Source organism: Ovis aries, chromosome 2 (assembly GCF_016772045.2).
Source record: "Ovis aries strain OAR_USU_Benz2616 breed Rambouillet chromosome 2, ARS-UI_Ramb_v3.0, whole genome shotgun sequence".
NCBI classification, from domain to species: Eukaryota; Metazoa; Chordata; class Mammalia; order Artiodactyla; family Bovidae; genus Ovis; species Ovis aries.
Genome location: NC_056055.1, coordinates 49054279 through 49072688, shown reverse-complemented (window position 1 = coordinate 49072688; position 18410 = coordinate 49054279). Strand labels below are relative to the sequence as shown.

General features: G+C 46.2%; 1 protein-coding gene across 7 annotated transcripts in view; it reads right to left on the bottom strand.

Annotated features, from left to right (window-relative positions):
- ANKS6 (ankyrin repeat and sterile alpha motif domain containing 6) overlaps positions 1-18410 on the bottom strand; it is a 51141-nt gene that overhangs the window by 18987 nt on the left and 13744 nt on the right. For all 7 annotated transcript variants that reach the window (XM_042243204.2, XM_042243206.2, XM_060409274.1 and 4 more), the window contains 6 exons: positions 16794-16942; positions 15294-15492; positions 14440-14489; positions 11346-11549; positions 10178-10331; positions 7447-7616 (listed from right to left, as the gene is read on the bottom strand). In XM_042243204.2, the coding sequence (XP_042099138.1) occupies positions 7447-7616; positions 10178-10331; positions 11346-11549; positions 14440-14489; positions 15294-15492; positions 16794-16942 (926 nt within the window). The remainder of the gene's footprint in view (positions 1-7446; positions 7617-10177; positions 10332-11345; positions 11550-14439; positions 14490-15293; positions 15493-16793; positions 16943-18410) is intronic.

The window sequence follows — 18410 nt, the reverse complement described above, 5'->3', positions numbered from 1 at the left end:
TTCGTGGTGGGTTTGTCCTGTTTCCTCATGATTAGATTTACTTATGGATTTTGAGGTTGACAACCACAGAGGTGATGGGCCATTCTCAGCACATCACACCAGCAGGTACAAAGCACCAATACCTTATCACTGATGATGATTTAGTTAAGGTGGGGTCTGTCAGATCTCTCCATTATGAAGTTACTATTTTTCCCTTTATAATCAGTAAATATCTGGGGAGACATTTTGAGCTAAACGTTTTTTTTTTTTTCCTGTTTGTCTGTTAACTTTAACATTCTCTGGTGCATCTTCTCTGGAGCAATTACTACCGTGATGTTCTAATGGTGATTTATTTCCTTTATTCTTTCCACATTTATTACTTAGAATTCTGTCCAGAAGAGTTGTTCCTTCTCCCCCATTTATTTATTCAGATCAGTATGGGCTTGTGGATATTTATTCTCTGGGCTATAATCCAATACTATTGTCATGCCCTGGTCCCTTTTACTGGAGGGTGGTATTTAGATACTAAAATCTGGATGGTAGATTGTTCATGGCTTCTGGGATGTCACTCCTTCTAGGTCCTCTCAGCGAACAGAGCAAGGAAATATATGAAGTCTACTAACCTATGCATATACATATAGCCACACTTGGTCCTCTATCAATCTGTGTATACATGTATACTTACAAGCATGCATTCATACTGATTCATACTGATAACTCTGAGGCCAATCCAATATCCACAGGGTTAGTTCCACCATTTCCCCTATGACTCAATCTCTGACAGTTAAAAAACTGAGCTCATTATTTGTTCAACCTTAGTATATGTGTAAAGTGTATATATACATACATATATATACACACACATGTAAAGCAGCTTCAGAATTGCTAGCCTATAGCACCTACAAGGGAAAAAAAAAACTCAACTAGAATACAATGCTTATGTACAGTTCTTTTTGTCTTTACTCTTACAATCTCCACTGACATGTTTTCGCCCACCTCCTACAGTGTAGGTATGTCATTCACTTGTAACACAGCTAGATCTGTTGTCACAGTCTGCATACATCCTTAGTTCCTGGTTGATTTAAAATCCACATGCAGTAAAAATAACTTCTGCGTACAATTCTTCAGGTATTGATAAATAAGTAGGGTTGTGTATCCACCAACAGAGTACCATATGGAACAGTTCCATCATCCCCCAAATTCCCTTGTGCTATCCCTTTCTAATTAACTCTTCCCCCACTCCAATCCATGGAAATAACTGATCTGTTTTCCATTCCTATAATTTTGCATTTTGAAGAAACTGTCATACACATGGAATCAAATAATATGTACACTTTTCTGTCTGGCTCAGCATAACACTTCTAAGATCCATTTAAGTTACTGCATGTGTCAACAGTGTGTTCTTTTCCATTGCTGAGTAGTATTCCACTGTACGGGCTGCCCAGGTGATGCTAGTGGTACAGAACTTGCCCGCCAATGCAGGAGACGGAGGAGACATGGGTTCACTTCCTGGGTGGGGACGATTCCATGGAGGCAGGTATGGCAGCCCACTCTAGTATTCTTGCCTGGAGAATCCCATGGACAAAGGCGCCTGGTAGGCTACAGTCTATAGTGTTGCACAGAGTTGGACATGACTGAAGCAACTTAGCACGCATGCACATATTCCATTGCATGGGTATTACCACAGTTAGGTTACGTATTTACCTGTTATAAGACGTTTCTAGTTTAAAGTATTTATGAAAAACTGCTGTAAACATTCACAAACTGACTTTTGTATAAATATAATTAAAAAAAAATCTGTTTGGGTAAGTATCTAGGAGAGAGGCAGGTCACATCCTCAATGTATGTTTAGTTTTATAAGAAACTCAAACATTTTCAAGGTGGCTGTATCATTTCTGCATCCCCATCAGCAATGAATGAGAATTCCAATAGTTTCACATTCTCACAGCTCTTGTAACTTAATTTTTTTTTAATTTTAGGCAGTCTAATAACAGGTGTAGAGTGCTATTTCACTGTGGCTTTAAGTAATATTTCCTAAATAATGATGTTGAACATTTTATCATATGTTTACATGCCATCTATATGTCTTCTCTGATGAACAAACTGTTCAGATATTTTGTCCATTTTTAAATTTGTTGGTTGTTTACTTACTGTTGAGTTTTGAGAGTTCTTTATTCTGGATACAAAACCATTATCAGATACATGATTTACAAATATTTTGCCTAGTGGGTGGCTTGTCTTTTCATTCTCTTAATGCTGTCTCTTGCAGGGCAAAAGATCTGAATTTTTATGAAGTCCAATTTAACATTTTTTCTTTTATGGATCATGCTTTTGGTACTATATCTGAAACTCCATGCCAAATTCAAAATTACACAGATTTTCCCCGAGGAATTTTATAGTGTTTCATTTTATATTTCAGTCTATGATCTATTTTGAGTTAATCTCTGAATTCACTGTGAGATATATGTGGAGGTTCATTTTCTTGCATATTCAATCGTTCCAGCACTATTCGTTGAAAAGACTACCTGTTCTTTGTTGAACTGCCTTTGCACCATTGTGAAAAAAAATTTAGTTGACTATTCTTGTTAGGTCTATTTTTAGCCTCTCTCTTCTGTTCCAGTGACCTATGTCCTTCCCTAATACCATACTGTTTTACAGTAAGTCTTAAAACTAGGTATTGATAGTATGATTCTTTTTCAAATTCTTTTGCTTATACTTCTTTGCATCTTAAAATAAATTTCAGAATCACTCTCTAGATCTCTACAAAAAGAGCTAGCTGGGATTTTAATTTGGATTGTATTGAATCTATAGATCAAACTGCAAAAAAACCCGATACCCTAACAATATTGAGCCTTCTATCACTCCATTTATTGAAGCTTATTTATCAATGTCTTGTGGTTTTCAACCTATAGCTTCTGCACATACTTTATTAGATTTATACCTAAGGATTTCACTCTCATAATACATTTTCATATAATTTAATTTTTATATAATACATTTCTAATGTACTGTAAATGATACTCTCAGTTTCAAATTTTAAAAGCCTAATTATTCTAATTGTTCATTGCTACTGTATAAAAATACAACTGACTTTTGTATATTGACCTCGTATCCTCAGGTCCTGCTGAACTCACTTTTTAGTCCTAGGAGGGTTTGTGTAACTTTTCTGCACTTTCTGAGTAGACAAACATATCACCTAGAACTAGAGATAATTTTATTTCTTCCTTTCCAATCTGTGTGCCTTTAACCTGTTCCTTACCTTATCACACTAGCTATAGGATAGGTTTTGGTACAAAGTTGAGAGAGGCAACATCCTCGTTCCTGATCTTTGGTGAAAAGCACTCAGTCTCTTATCATCAAGTACAGTTCTAAGTACAGGTATTTCAAATGAGGCCCAGGAAGTTCTTTTCAACTCTTAGTTTGCCAAAAGTTCTGATCATGAATGGAGTCTGAATTTTGCCAGGTGCTTCTTCTGCATTTTATTCTTCAGTCTATTAATCTGGTGAATTATGCTAACGAAGTGCTCTTTCTCAGTATTTATCCTATTCAGTGTTCTCTGAACTTCCTGGACCCGTGGTTTGGCACCTGTAATTAATTGGGGGAGAAATTCTTGACCATTAAAAATATATATATTCCTTATGCCCCACCATTCTCTCTCTCTCTTCAGGGGTTCCAATTACCTGTATGAGAGCATTTGTTACTACCTCACAACTTTGGGGTGCTCGGCTTTTGTTTTTGCTTTGATTTTTTTTTACTTCATGTTTCAGTTTGGGTAATTTCTATTGCCCTATCTTCAGGTTCATTGATTCCTTCCTTGGCTGTGTCAAGGAAAGAATCTTTCTACTGAGGAGCCCATCAGAGGCATTCCTCATCTCTGTGTTTTTTATTTCTAGCATTTCCATTTGGCTCTTATAGTTTCCATTTCTCTGCTAAAATTGCTACTCATAGGAGTCTGCATGCTGTTCAGATTGTCCACTAGAGCCTTCAGCATACTAATTGTAGTTCTTTTAAAATTCCTGTTATATAATTCCAACACCTGTTTCATATCTACATCAGATTCTGATGACTGCCTTGTTTGTTGAGAGTCTGGTGTTTCTTGCCTTTTTACATGTCTTATAGTTTATGTTAAAAATTGGACATCTCATATAGGATAGTAGAGACCAAGATAAATAGTTTCCATGCCTAGGAATGGGTACACCTTTCCTTCTACTAAGACTTTAATGTTCCTTCTTGCTAATTACATCCCAGAGTGGAAACAGAAGTCCCTTTCTTAGACTTTAAAAAACTTTGTCAATAAGCTGTCTATATTATTAATGGATTCTTCCTTCTGCTTTTTCTGTAAAGACAGCCATTCCAAAATAAAGCTTCTGATTAAGCAGGAGACAACTGGGATATCCCTAGAAAACAGATTCAATTTCAGTCAAGGGCAAAGAAACACAATACTCCAGGCCTGTAGGCAACATTATTGGGGAGGAGGCAGGTAAATATAAGATTTGGGGTGCTCTGAAATATTTGAACTATTCCTTTCATCTCCAATGTGGCAGGTTAATCATGTCGTGGCACCATCTCCACCCTTCCTGTACCTAATACTCTTTGCTACATAACTGTGTGGTCTCCTGCAGTAGGTGTGATGACTTGCTTAAACTTTATTGGTTTTCAACTAATGCCTTTGACTGTTGCCATGAGAACACGTCCAAACTTGTTGTGGACACACATGGACCCATTGTTCTGATCACCCTAACCAACAGTCAAACATGTAAGAGATTCCCCTCAGTCCAGAAGCACTGCCTAGCTAAGTCCAGACCAGGCTGCCTAGCCACAGATGTGCAAGCGTAAGAAATGCATTGTTTTTAACCACTGTGCTTTTGGGTGGGAACAGAAAGCTGATATTCCCAGGGGGCCTTTGGGCTTTCTGAGATATGGGAAGTGAAGCACACTCCAGCCCCACCCCAACTCCATTCTGTATCTGCTAAGGCACACTTCACGTCAGAAGTCATGCCTTACAAATATTCTACCACTGCAGTGTGCTTGGTTTAAGCAAAGTGCAAAACCCAGAATCATCAGGCTCATATTTTGAATACTAATTTCTAATTCTTCCTAAGGGAGTCTTTGAAAAGCACTTCATGTCTCCATTCTGCTGCTAGAGCCTTTGACAGAAAGCCCACTCCTGTGTCCTTTGATTTAGGGCAGTGATTTCTAAGAACTTGGGCTGGGCTGGCTGCAATACTCTCGGAAGAGAAAATCAGATTCCTCAGACCCTACCCTGAGAGTCTCATTTAGCTAAGCTGTGTGGAGTCCAGAAATCTGAGTTTTTAAGTAGCTCCCCAAGTTTACAGCATATTCGTATGCTAGGAATATCAGGTGATCATTGAACTGGATTATTTCTCCAGTTTTCTGTTTCCTGAATGCTTCTTCTGACACAATTTCCTTTCATCAGAACACACCTGTACATATCTTAAATATGACAGGTGCATCCAGGCGATGCAATGGTTAATATAATTTATAACTTAGATACCTCCCTATTTCCAACACCAATGAAAGGAAGCTAACAATATATAACACATCTAATAAGACCATCCAAATAGAAACAGAAAATTTTAGACAACAGAGAAGAGGAAAACTATATCAAAATTCTAGAGTAGCAGATTTACTGTAATGAGCAGCCAAGTTTCCTAGCAGCAAAGGCAAAAAGAGAAATATGCTAATTACAGAATTTTTACTATCGGATGAAATAAAACATATTGAAGTATCCATAGACATTTTGTACCTATCGCTGAATTCTAAAAGGAACTTAATTTCATAAATCCTAGCACACAAGTAATTTTGAACATAATAGAAAATATGCTACCATATACAGAGATTTTTTTTTTTCTGGAGCTACACTGTAAAGAAACTAATTATACGGGATCAGTTGCATAAGGGACTTTGAATAACAAAGAAAGCTGTATAACTGACAATGGTTGGACAGAAAACAAAGACTATTTCTCGTACATCCATTACGATATTAATCTCTGAAAGCACTTCTGGGTAAAGGTCCAGGGCTGAGGCCTTCAGATGATCTAACTTTTCCCAGGGAGAAAGCTTAAGACATCTAGAAAATAAAATGAAAAGTGGGGTTGTGCCTGGACTTGGGGTCCTCTCAGAAGAGGGAATGGGCTATGACACCCCTATGGAGAATCCAGGGAACCACCTGTTAAAGGAGCCAGTTCATGTTCATGACTAGGACCCACACTCTGGGGCTTACTCCATTAGTCAACTCAGGTGGAGGGACTAAGGATGTAGAGGGGGCAGATTCTGAAGACACTGGAAGACCTCCACTCCCTGAGGCATGTGGGGTTTCTCATCCATTGCAAACCCCACAGGTGCTAACAATGTGGTAACTACTCTGTGCTTGCATGCTAAGTTGCTTCGGCTGTGTCTGACTCTTTGCGACCCGATGGACTGTAGCCCGCCAGACTCCTCTGTCCATGGGATTCTCCAGGCAAGAAAACTGGAGTGGGTTGTCATGCCCTCCTCCAGGGGATCTTCCCAGGGATCGAACCCACTTCTCTTATGTCTTCTGCACTGGCAGGCAGGTTCTTTACCCCTAGGGCCACCTACGAAGCCCGGTAGCTGCTCTGGGGCTCATTAATGGAGTCCTCAGCTCTGTCCTGCTCACCATCCTTCCTATAGCTCCTTTCCTGTGCCACACACTCACCTCTGGAGCCCTGCATGTGCCATCACCTCACCCTGGGACAGTCTCACCCCATCCCACCATTGACCCTTTCACCTTGCCCTTCAGATCTTGAGATGTCACTGGTGCCCTCCAGAATTGGCAAGGACACATGCCCCATAGCATCCTCCCTTCTCCATGAGACACACTGCTGTGTCTGTAGTGACACCAAGAGAACAGTCACCAACCCCTTCATTCACTGCTGGATCCTTACTGCTGGAAGTGAGCACAGAGCAGATACTCCAAAGATGTGGCTGGTGGAAGGATAAGGTAGGAGGGTGATTACCGCTACAGTTGTCAACAGTAACACCCGACACTTACACAGGTGTACCAGGTACCAGCCCCATTCTAAATGCTAAAATGGGAGGCTGAGATTAGAACCCAGGCAGTTGCTCCTGAAACCACTAGGAACCCTTTTGCTCTAAATCAATGAACAAAAACATGCGTTGTGTGAGACTGGATGACCAGCACAGGGCTGTGAACCTGCTGCTCACTCCAGCAGCACCCCGCACCTCTGCAGCCGTCCCACCTGGAGGTGTCTTGGAGATCAGGTGGGAGATGAACACGAGTGCACACAACACCAAGGGCATGGGGTGTGACCTTGGAAACCACCCTTCTTGGAAAGCCCAAGGGCAGCTGGATGGAAGGTCTGGTCTGTCCCATGACAGCGGTCTTCCCCACACTCCCCAGGGTGTCAACGGTGCTAGCACAGGACCTACGAGCATCAGAGGAGGAGACGGAAACAGAACAAGCACCTTGCCACCAGGAACACTGCCGCCTGCCGGGGAGACCGGGAGTTCAGATGGGCTGGAGCTGGGCGCTGGCCCAACAGGACTTGACCGATGGCTGGGCTTCTGCTCAGATAATCCGGCTGCCTTTTTCCTCTGGGCAGCGATCTGGGACAGGACACTGTCTATGCTGCCACCTGAGGAAAGAGGAATAGGAATGACTGCCAAGGTCCAAAGCACTGCAGCGTGGGCAGTGGATGTCAGGGGCTGACCCAGCTGAGCCGAAACCACATCGCCCAGACCATCCCCCGGCTCTGGGTCAGGGCTGACCACAGGACCATGTATGACAACTGGCAGGTGGACAGGCCACCAAGGCTCCAGTCTGTCCTCGCGTTCCACCACACCATGGCCAACTGAGTCAGCCTTCAGCAGGCCAGACACCAGGCCAGCCCTGGGTTACCACAGCAGCCCCTCCCAGCGCCCTCCGACAGCTGCATACACTGCCCCACCGGGGCTCCTCCAGCACCATCCAACACCCAGCTCCCCATTCTGAACCTTCACATCCCCAGCTGCTCCCACAGTTGTGTCAACAGCTTTCTCACTCCATAGCACTCAGGGGCTCAGCTTCCATGGAATCCTGATTGCCACGTTCCCCCTCCCTGTTTCTCCAGACCTACCAGCAACCTTGAATTGTGATGAAGGGAAAGGGGAAAATGATAATATCCAGGGCTAGGAAGGGCATCAGAGGGGAAACACTGATAACTACGATTTACAGGGCGCTGACCAGGTGTCAGGCACTGCTGGAAATATTTTACATGTATAAACAGGGCCGTTCTGGAAGGCAAAATGGAAAGCTTCAAAAACAGGCAAACACATTGACCCTGCCCCCTTGATTCAGAGGCACTTACATTAAGCAAATCACTAAGCAAGTGTGTAAGCCCAGTGCTCTGAAGCCATTACTTAGAGTGGGATCTACAGGAGCAAAAATCTGGAACAGCCTCAGTGTTCAACATGAGGGAACTGGTTAATTAAAACCGTGACACCTCACATGAGTGGAAGGCTGTTTGTTTATTTAAAAGATGCTGTCCACAGGGAACTCTGTTCAATGTTATGTGGCAGCCCGGATGGGAAGGGAGTTTGGGAGAGAATGGATATACGCATGTGTATGGCTGTCCACCTGAACATATCACAACATTGTTAACTGGCTATGTGCTAAGTCACTTCAGTCATGTCCAACTCTTTGCAACCCTATGGACTGTAGCCCACCAGGCTCTTCTGTCCATGGGATTCTCCAGGAAAGATTACTGGAGTGGACTGTCATGCCCTCCTTCAGTGCTACTTCAATATAAAGTAAAAAGTTTAGAGAATGAAAGAATCTGTAGATACAGGTGCATTGGCATAAAAAAGTAGTTACAACACGGAAACAGGCACAAAGAGGGAAAAGGTTACAAAGCAGAGTATACTCAGAAGTCAGCCTGCCTGCAAGCGGGTCTGGCGCTGCTGTTTCGCTGCTGTGTGACTGGCTGAATTAATCTAACTCCCCCGAGCCCCAGTTCCCCCTTCTGGAGACTGGGCAGGATACCTCGCAGGTTGTTGGAGGACTGAAGGAGATAATACACGTAAAGGGCACTGTGCCTGGAACATACGAAGTGCTCAAAAACGTATTCTTCTTTCATAAAGAAGCGAAATGTACCTTGCAAGATATACATCAAAATGTTAACAATGATTCCTAGTGGGTGAGATTATACTTTTTTTTGCCTTTTGCTTTAGCTGGTTTTCAAGCTTTCCCACAAGAAGCATGCACTACATTCCTATGTAATGGCATAAAGCATGGTGCCTTCCTGCAAAGCTCGCTTTAGTTAATCCTGGATGCCCTAGGAGAAAACTAGAAAGTATCCTGTAACCAGCCTCATTACCTTTTTCCATATTCTGTTTTGTCTTTTTTTACAGTATTTACTATTCTCAGATTAAAAAAAAAAAAAAAAATTGCCAGGCAAGAACACTGGAGCAGGATGCCATTTCCTTCTTCATGGGATCTTCCTGGATCAGGGACTGAACACACATCTCCTGCATCCTCTGCACTGGCAGGTGGGTTCTTTACCACTAGCATCACCTGGAAAGCCCCCACTTAAACATCTATTCAAAATTATCTGTTTGCACCAGAATACAACTTCCTACATAACTGACTTTGAATTTTTTATTGCTACATGCTCTATCACCTAGACTTTGGCTTATATCTAATGAGTGGCCAGTAATATTTTCTGAAAGAATATGGTAAATAAATGTAATGACTGAAAATAAGTAAACTTAAAGAGAAGGAAAGTGTGCCATAACCCCAAAATAACGGTAGACAAACGGCTTTGAGTTTTAATTGTCACCTCCTTGCTGTGCACTCCTGGGCAAATCCATCAACCACTCTGAGCTTCAGTTCCTTCATTCAGGATGAGAAGATACCTAAGGTTTAACCTTCAGGGATTTTAAACACCACAAAAACACTATTCACTTCTCTTAGTTTCTTGCAAAATTTTCTAACAAAATAGACCATTACAGACTATCTCTTCCCTTACCACTCCCCACCACCTTGCCCTAAGAAATTGCATAAAACAAACTTAGAATTGTGAATTCACTGGAAAATCCTTTAGACACATCCAGGAGAAAGACGGTGTGCATGCAGTGGTCTCAAGGACTGTCTGCAGTTCACACCCTCAACCCTAAGTGATCTTCCTACCTTCCTGGAGTGGGCTGCCTGGGTACCCACCTGAGCGGTTATACAGCTCCCCACCATGTCTGCTCATGCCTCCTCCCCCACTGGAGCCACCAGACGAATGAGGTGAGTGGTTGAAGTTTCCAGAATTGGCGGGGGAGGCTGGGCTTCTGGAGAGAGATGGAAATTTAACTGGCCTGATGAGAGTCTGCAAGAATAAGGCGGATATGGCAGTTAGAGTGTGCTGTTCATTCCATCTGACACACAGGTCACGACGGGGAGGGCCCTGGAGTTCAGCTGGCCCATCCTAGCCGATCCTTGCTCAGCCTGCTAGGAGGCCCCCAAGGGATGGGAGTGCACATCTACCTGCTGACAACTTGACCGACCATTAGCTCAGGCTAAGCACCTGTGACACCACTTCCCACAGGTCACCCACCTCCTCCCATGTGGTGGACTAACATAAACCCACTCCGTCCATTTTAAACACTTCCAGGCACCAAGGCCTTGGTCTCCAACTAGTGATTTGGCATTACAACAGTCCAGGAAGGCAGCAGCAAGCACCAGGGGGTCAGACAGAGACGGGGGCTCTGAGCGGCTCCAGTCACTCAACACAAAGCAGCAGCCTCCCTGAACCTCCACCGTCTATAGTCTGCTCGTGTGGGTATCAGATCCCACATCGAGAGGGACCGCCTCACTGCGTCACAGCAACACACTGAGGGCCACCAGGTCAGAAGGACAGAAGTCACACTCTGGTTGCAAGAAAACTCTAGGAGCACACAGAGCGGTCTCCAGTGTTTGAGTCTGGTCCTGAACTTGTGCAATAATGTAGTGTGGAGCCTGATTAGAGCCGAGAACCTGATTTTTGGTCCCAGCATCCTCAACCCCACTTGGCTCGGTGACCTTCAGCAACTACCTCCATTCTCTAGGCTGTTTCTTCATCTATTAAAGGCTATGTTGGGTTAGATCAGGTCTTCAACCTGTGTTCCTCAGAGCTCCAGGATTCCAGGGAGAGGGGCTTCCACTTTCGTTCACTCTAATCTGCTTACATATTTAATTCACTTGTAGGGTTTCATTAGACAAAGGAGTATTACTCACTTAAAAGAAAATAAAAAGCTACAGCCCCCCTAGATCAGAAGGGATCTGAGGTCCCTCTGCCTACAACCCATCATGAAATCAGAGAGTGGTAGATGAAACGTCAAAGTGTGTGAACTGGACAACTTACACTGTCGATGCTCCCTCCACCTGCGGGGTGGCCTCTGCCGGCTCTCTGAGGCAGCACAGTCTTCATGGGGTCTGCCTTCCCGTTATGACATGTCCGGGACCGATCCGAGCTCCACAGCTCAAAGCTGGAAGGGGGCAAGAAAGGGGGGATGACTGCCTTCAGCTTGTCGCTCGGGAGTCTGGTGAAGGGGGCTCCATTTCGAAGCTGAAAAAGACAGGCTGTGGGTTAGGCAAGTCCCAGGAGGGCTCCTAGCTCTGGGAGGAAAACTCCAGGTCTCTCCTGCTTCTCAGAGAATGGCAGCACCCCCAAACCCCATCCCCCACCACAGCCAAGCCAGAAACCCACGTGATGTCCTCAGCTCTCCTCCCAGCAAGCAAGGGATACCCTCGTCTGCTCTGCTCCACCCCCTCAGGTTCTCTCCGGTCTGTGCACAGCAACAAGACTAGCACAGGGGGAGGGGCTGCAGGGAGCCACGGGGGAGCCTGTAAGTGCTGGGTGTGCTGTGCTGGGAGAGGGCCCTGCAGACCAAGGGAATGGAATGCAGGAAGGACTGGAGACAAGAGGAGCAAGACCAGTGTGCAGAACTGCAAGGAGGCTGGTGTGGCCAGAGCTGGGATTCCAGGAGGCAGGGATGAGGCCACTGGCAGGCCCAGGCTGGCTCTCTGCAAGCAAAGCAGACACTCCCATCCCCCATCCCACCACCTCCTTCCTGCTCTAGCCACACCTCCCACTGCTGACATTTTTAACTGCAATTTTATTTTAAATTTTGAAAATGCGATTTGGGGTCAGTATAAAATCCACACCATGATGACTGGTGGATCGTCAAGGAAAAGCTTTCACACGGTCCACAGTAACTTTAATTAAGAAAAGACACTGAACTTGGTGCCAGATGGTGCTTTGCAGGGAAGGGCATCCCACAGCTAAACCTGCCTCGGGAGCCAGGCAGGCGGGCATCTCCGCGAGGATGGCTGCAAACGCCTACTCAGCAGAGCACCCTGGCCATCCTCCATCTGCCACGGGGCAGGTGGGCACACCGCCGCCCTCTACAGGGCAAAAGGAGGTGGGACAGGAGAGCAACAAGATGGGAAGTGGGGAGCCTCCTGGGTTCTCACCCAGGCACTGTCCTGCTTTTCTGAGAGTCTGTGAATAAGGGCCGACCCCTCTGGACCTCAACAACCTCATCGGCATAAGGATAATTCATCAGAGCTGTGAAAACAAAAACTAGGAACCCCAAAGTCCAGCAGATCAGTCTTGGATAAAGAGATGATGGAATGTTACATCATTTAGTCATTGGATGCGATGAGGCCAAAGAGCGTTTCTGACACAGAAAAGATTCATGACAAACTGTTAAAACAGCAGGTTCAACACAGTGGGGGAAGATAACAGTGCATCACTGACTCAATGGACATGAACTTGGGCAAACTCCGGGAGATAGTGAAGAATAGGGAGGTCTGGCGTGTCGCAGTCCATGGGGTCACAGAGTCGGACATGACTTAGCAACTGAACAACAACAGAAGTGCCTGACCTGGCATGGTTTTTTGGGATATAAGTGAGTGAATATATGTAAACTGTAGCCAATACTTAATAAGCATTATATTTAGTGCTGTGCTAAGTATTTGTTTATTATATATAGCATGATAGCATATTCATAGATACAAAAAAATGATTAGGAAAAATACTCAAATGATATATGCCACAAAATGTCAATCATGCTTATATCTGGATGTGTGACCAAGGGCGATTTTTTCTTTATACTTTACTGCATCTTCCAAAAATTCAATAAGAGCATTTCTGTCTACATACTGAAAGCAATTATTGCTATTCACTAACATTATCAAATGTTGTATGCCCCATGGTCAGTGTGCAGACACCAATTTATACCTATCTCACAGCAGGGCAGAGCAGACAGACTCCATCAGGGCCCCAAAGATCCTGGGGCAGCTTAGTTCTTTGGGGGCACCTCTGCTCCCTTCTTCTCTCCAACACTGCCCTCTCCTGGCCAGCCTCCAGATTAGGGCCTCACAGTTAAAGGGACTTGACTCCAACCAGGAGACTCTCCTTTCAGAGAAGAGAAATGAAACCCAGAGAAGTGAGGTAACACATCCAAGGTCACACAGCAGATAAATAAGAGTTCACCCTGGGTCAGATGTTATGTTAAGATCTTCCTGGAGATGATACCTAAAAACCACAACCATGCGGAACAGCATCTCCTACGTAAGAGAAGGCTAGCTAGCTATTGCCTGATATCCATCCTCCATATCTCCTTCACAGACATGCCTGATAGAGGAGCACATGACCAACTTGGAACAAAGACTTTTACGCAGTGTGAATGGGCCATGTGACTAAATTCTGGCCCATTTAATGTCAGCAAAAAGTGATGTGTGAATTTCCAGGAAACTTCTTTACAGACTCCTGGCCTGTGCCCATGGTCACCTCTTCTCCAGTCATCTTTGCTGTCAGCTGGAATGAAGCAGTAATGGATGGAGCTCTGGCAGCCATCTTAGACCAAGAGGTAACCTTGGTAGTAGAAGCCATGCCAGGGAGACCAACAGGTAAAAGGAACCTAAGTCTCTAATTCTATGGGTCAGTGAACCCGTCTTGAACTTCACTTACTTGAGAGAAATATCCTGTCAAATTTATGCCAATCATTCGGGGATTTTGTTACTCACAGCGGAACCTAAAGCTGATACATCTCTAATTTACAGATGGAGACACTGAGGCCTCTCTCAAGCTGGAAACATGCTCTCTTCTTTGACTCCTCTCTCCTTGGCTCTCCATAACCAAAATGGTGAGTCCAATGTCACCATCAGTCCCTACACCAACACGGCCCCTGTACTCAGAGCTGCCTCCCTGATAACACGAGCAGGGCTTAGCCCTGGCTGCTAAGCACCAGCACAGCCTTACCCAGAATTTAGGACTGGCACCTATTCTGATTCCTTGGTGCCAGAGATATACCCATTGCTACACATTTTGACATCGACCCCATCTGTAACCACCACAAAGAAAGACAAATGTGCCCACATCCCTCCTTATAAGTCAATCCACTAACGATTGGAAGAGACCTGAAATGCTTTCAGAAAAGCCCCACACTCACCATGGTTGTCAATAACACATCTTCCTTTTCTCCTCTTGTGCTCCCAGTACCTGAGAAACAAATGGAAGTTTCCTGAAATGACCCCCTCCCCCAACCACCACGAATTCACAGCATGAGGACAGGTGACCAGGTCAGCCTTCATCCTGGAAAACCAACTCTCTTGAGTGATTAAATATTTAGTAATAATTGGTATTCAATATTTGAAGAGAAGCGAAGCATTTAAAAGCTATCTTAGAGTGTGTCTGCAACTTTTCTATAAACCATTGTCATGCTGGGTCAGACAGTGGTATGTCGAGCTCAATAGTCTGTCTCAAACAATGGTACCCAAGGAACTAGTCTGGGTGCGGAGAGTCGGACTGTTAGAACGGATCTGACCTAATCAGTTTTCCAGTGTGGGACTCTTCTTCAGTGCCCTGGCAAAGTCATCCAAGCTGTTGAATATTTCCAGTGGTGGGGCGCTCACTATCCCCACTCCAACCCCAGTAACTCACTCCACTTCAGAACACTGCTGGTGGGTGCAGACCAATCACACTTGGCAAGCAGGAAAACCGCCTATCGAAGGCAAGGGCGAGACAGTGACTGGCCAAAGGTTTCTCAACAGCGCATGCAGGACAGGAAGCTGGGACTTGCTGCCAGCCTCCCCATTCTACCCTTAGCAGTCAGTCCCTTAGATGAACTTCTGTCCCTTAAGCCTCCACCAAACCGGCCATTCTGCGCCAGTGTCACACCCCAACATCCTCTTCTCCCTGCCATCAATCAGCCCAGGAGCGGGGATGAAGGGCGGAGGAAGAGGGCAGCGAGGTTCAGGCTTTGGCCCTTCTGGAAGTCCTACCATACATGCAACTTTTCCTCACCATTGTCTTTGGTCACGGGGGCCACATCGGGGAGCCCAGAGCGGCTGGTCTTGTCCAGGGGTGCCGCCCTCATTGTGGAGTCCAGTGCTGGCTCTGGCTCATCACAGAAAGGCAATGGCTGGTTGCTGGACAGCCCACGTGGCAGTGTCTGCATCAGCTTAAGCTTCCGGAACCGATTGGACATTCGGTTCCACCAGGACTGCCAAGGGAATGCAGAGCAGAGGTCAAGCCCCAACCACACGGAGCCCAGGGAGAGCAACCACACTCCACACGCGCTCCCCCTCCCCTCTCCTGGGCCCACTGCAGGCATTACCCATCGACCACAGTACCCTTAGTTCTCTCTAAATCCTTCCTGACCCAGCCTGCAGGGGGCCTTTCCAATAGTCTGGAGGTGGCAGGGAACCCAACTTGCTAACGCTCTGCATCAGTCTCCGCATTGCACAGTCTGAGACACAGAGACCCAGCGATGTCAACTTGCTGGACGTCTTAGAGTCCAACAGGGATGGACAGATGGACACAGAGGCAACACCAAACACCTTAACATCTCAAACTGCATAACCTCCTTCCCCCTATTCCAGTAACAATGTGAGAGCTATCAGGTTGTCCACCCCAAGGCCTGGGCCATCTGCTCCTGCAGCTGATGCCTCTTCACCTAGAGAGAGGACAGGTGCCACCCCCAGGGCATCTACACAACCCCACGAGAGCTCAGAGGTTACTGGCATGGCACCAAAGGGAGGCTGCGAGGCCCTGGTCTACAGAGATGGCAGTGAGGCAAGCACAACGAAATCTATGCAAACAACACTGAGAGGAAGGATCCAGGGCCTTGGGTGAGCAACAGACATGAGAAGAATGCCAAGTCTGCAGATCTGAGGAAGTGTTGGAACCCCAGCCAGGAAAAGGGAAAAAATAATTTTGATTTTCAACAAGCAGAGCGGGGCTGGGAGGATAAGACATTCAAAGAGAAACATTCAACTTGCAGTTTAGAAATAAGCAGCTGGAGCTTGGTTCTGGGGCTTCCAGTAGCAGCTGATGGGGGCCTGTGGACCACAGAGAGGCCCTAGAATGTGCAGTCAGCAAATACTGTCCACACTGAAGCACAGGCCACAGACAGATGGCCAGGGAGGAGAGGTGTTTGAGGCTAGCCGGCTCAGCACTACATCATGCAAAAAATGTTGACCATTCTCTACATTTATAAATTGCGGCTCTGCATCAAAATCTGGGTTTTTAGTTTCTCCTGAAAACGATGGGAAGATGTAGTAACATGGACCCACACACTTGCAAGGAGCCACTACTGCCACTAAGTGGTTACGATCATCTGTTTTCCCTGGTCACCGCCGTTCCTCATTGCTCACCTCCAGCTTACTTCCTGCCCGTACTGTTAATGCTACTTGCTACCCTGTCCTAAAGCAGCTCCGGGTAATAAGGAAGTGGCAAGCATCTTCCTGCTTCGCCTGCTCGGGTGCGGCTCTCTGATGCTCTTTAAGACAGGAAAAGGCAAACCTTGAGCCCGCCTTTGTCATCAGGCAGCACCGGGACACTCCAGGGCTGTCGGACCTTCGAGTGGGGCAGCGGTGGCGGGTGGCTGGGCCGGCCTTTGTCTTTATTCACCTGCATGCAGACAGATGCCAGCAGTCGAACAAGTTCCGTGTCTATGGACACAAAAGGCAGCCTTTTACCTGCAAATATGTCTGTGGGGCCATGGGGGGAGGGGTCTCCAGATGACCCCCCCAGCAGCCTGAGAACTCAGTCCCGTAGCACCTGTGTTACTCCAGGATCAAGGTGCCCCTGCCTCTCCACTGGCTCTTCAGAAGGGGCAAACATGGCAGCAGGGTTTAACCCACTTAAGCGGAAATGAAAACCAGATGCCCTGTCCTACCAGGAGGACAGAGGGGTGGAGTGTTTAAAAAGTAGAGGCGCTACAGCCAGATGACTGAAGTTGGAATTCTGCCCCTGTTCTTCCCAGGCTGTGTAACTGCAGGTCAATGAAGGGGTGACAGTACCCACCACATAAAAGGTGTCTGAAGGATCTGAGGGAATTCCTAACATATGGTAAGTGCTTAAGAAAGATTAAGTAGTATTAGTTATTATTAACTCAACTAGGCTATTAAAAAAGCAACAAGCAGGATGGAGAAGAAAATACTACGAACTATGAATATGCTTTTCTCTTGACTGTTGCTTTTTTTTTTCTCTCCAGCATGTGTCTCTTTGAAAATTTCAGGCAAAAACTTCATTTGAAAACCCACTAGGAAAAAAAAATCCACTGGGATAGGTTGTTCTATTGGGAAAGGCAGGGAGGATCAATGGGGGGAAGGAAGAGACACAGTGGAAGAGAGAAAGCTGTTGGAGAAAAGCCTGTGTGCAATGCAGCCCAGGGTCCCTGGCAGACTGCACGCAAGGAGTGAGGCCACACTGCACGCAAGGAGTGAGGCCACACTGCACGCAAGGAGTGAGGCCACACTGCACGCAAGGAGTGAGGCCATGGGACCTGGGTGGAGGGCCCCACCTCTCCAGCCAGGGTCAGTTACTCCTGGGCACATCCTCTCTGCGAGGATAAGATGGAACCGGCACGTATCTGTGACAAGGGGGTCCCACAGGAGGGGAGGGTGAGGGGGTGGCTGTGCTGGTGGTGAGGAAGGACACTTGGCCTGCTGCCCCCATACTGAGAGAGGCAGCGGCAGAATCCTCCCCTCCCCAAGTCAGCAGGGTAGGATCCAGCTCAGGACTCAGAGGCTGTGGGTCAGAAAAGCCTCCCAGCTTCTCCCTCTCTGGGCTAAAACTTGGGGGTCCCAAGAGAGACGACAGGTAGAGAGACCCCTTACCCCTTGAGTTAGCTAATGGAAAGTCACAGGTTCCAGAGGAAGGCCTGTCAAAGTAGCAGAGGGTCTGAGGTCCTAGCAGGTGCTAGCTAGGGGTTAGTAATGTTGACAAGACCCTTGACCTGGAGCTTCCACCTACATAGTAAGCCAAGGCGGTCACTGCTTTGTCTATTCTCCTTGTCCACAGGGGCCTGTTTCCTCCTGAGTCACTCAGTTACTAGCTGAGAGGCACAGATACCATTCCAGGATTTGTGTGGATGGCCAAGGCCTTCCTGCCTGGAGACTCCTGGAAGGCTGGAGC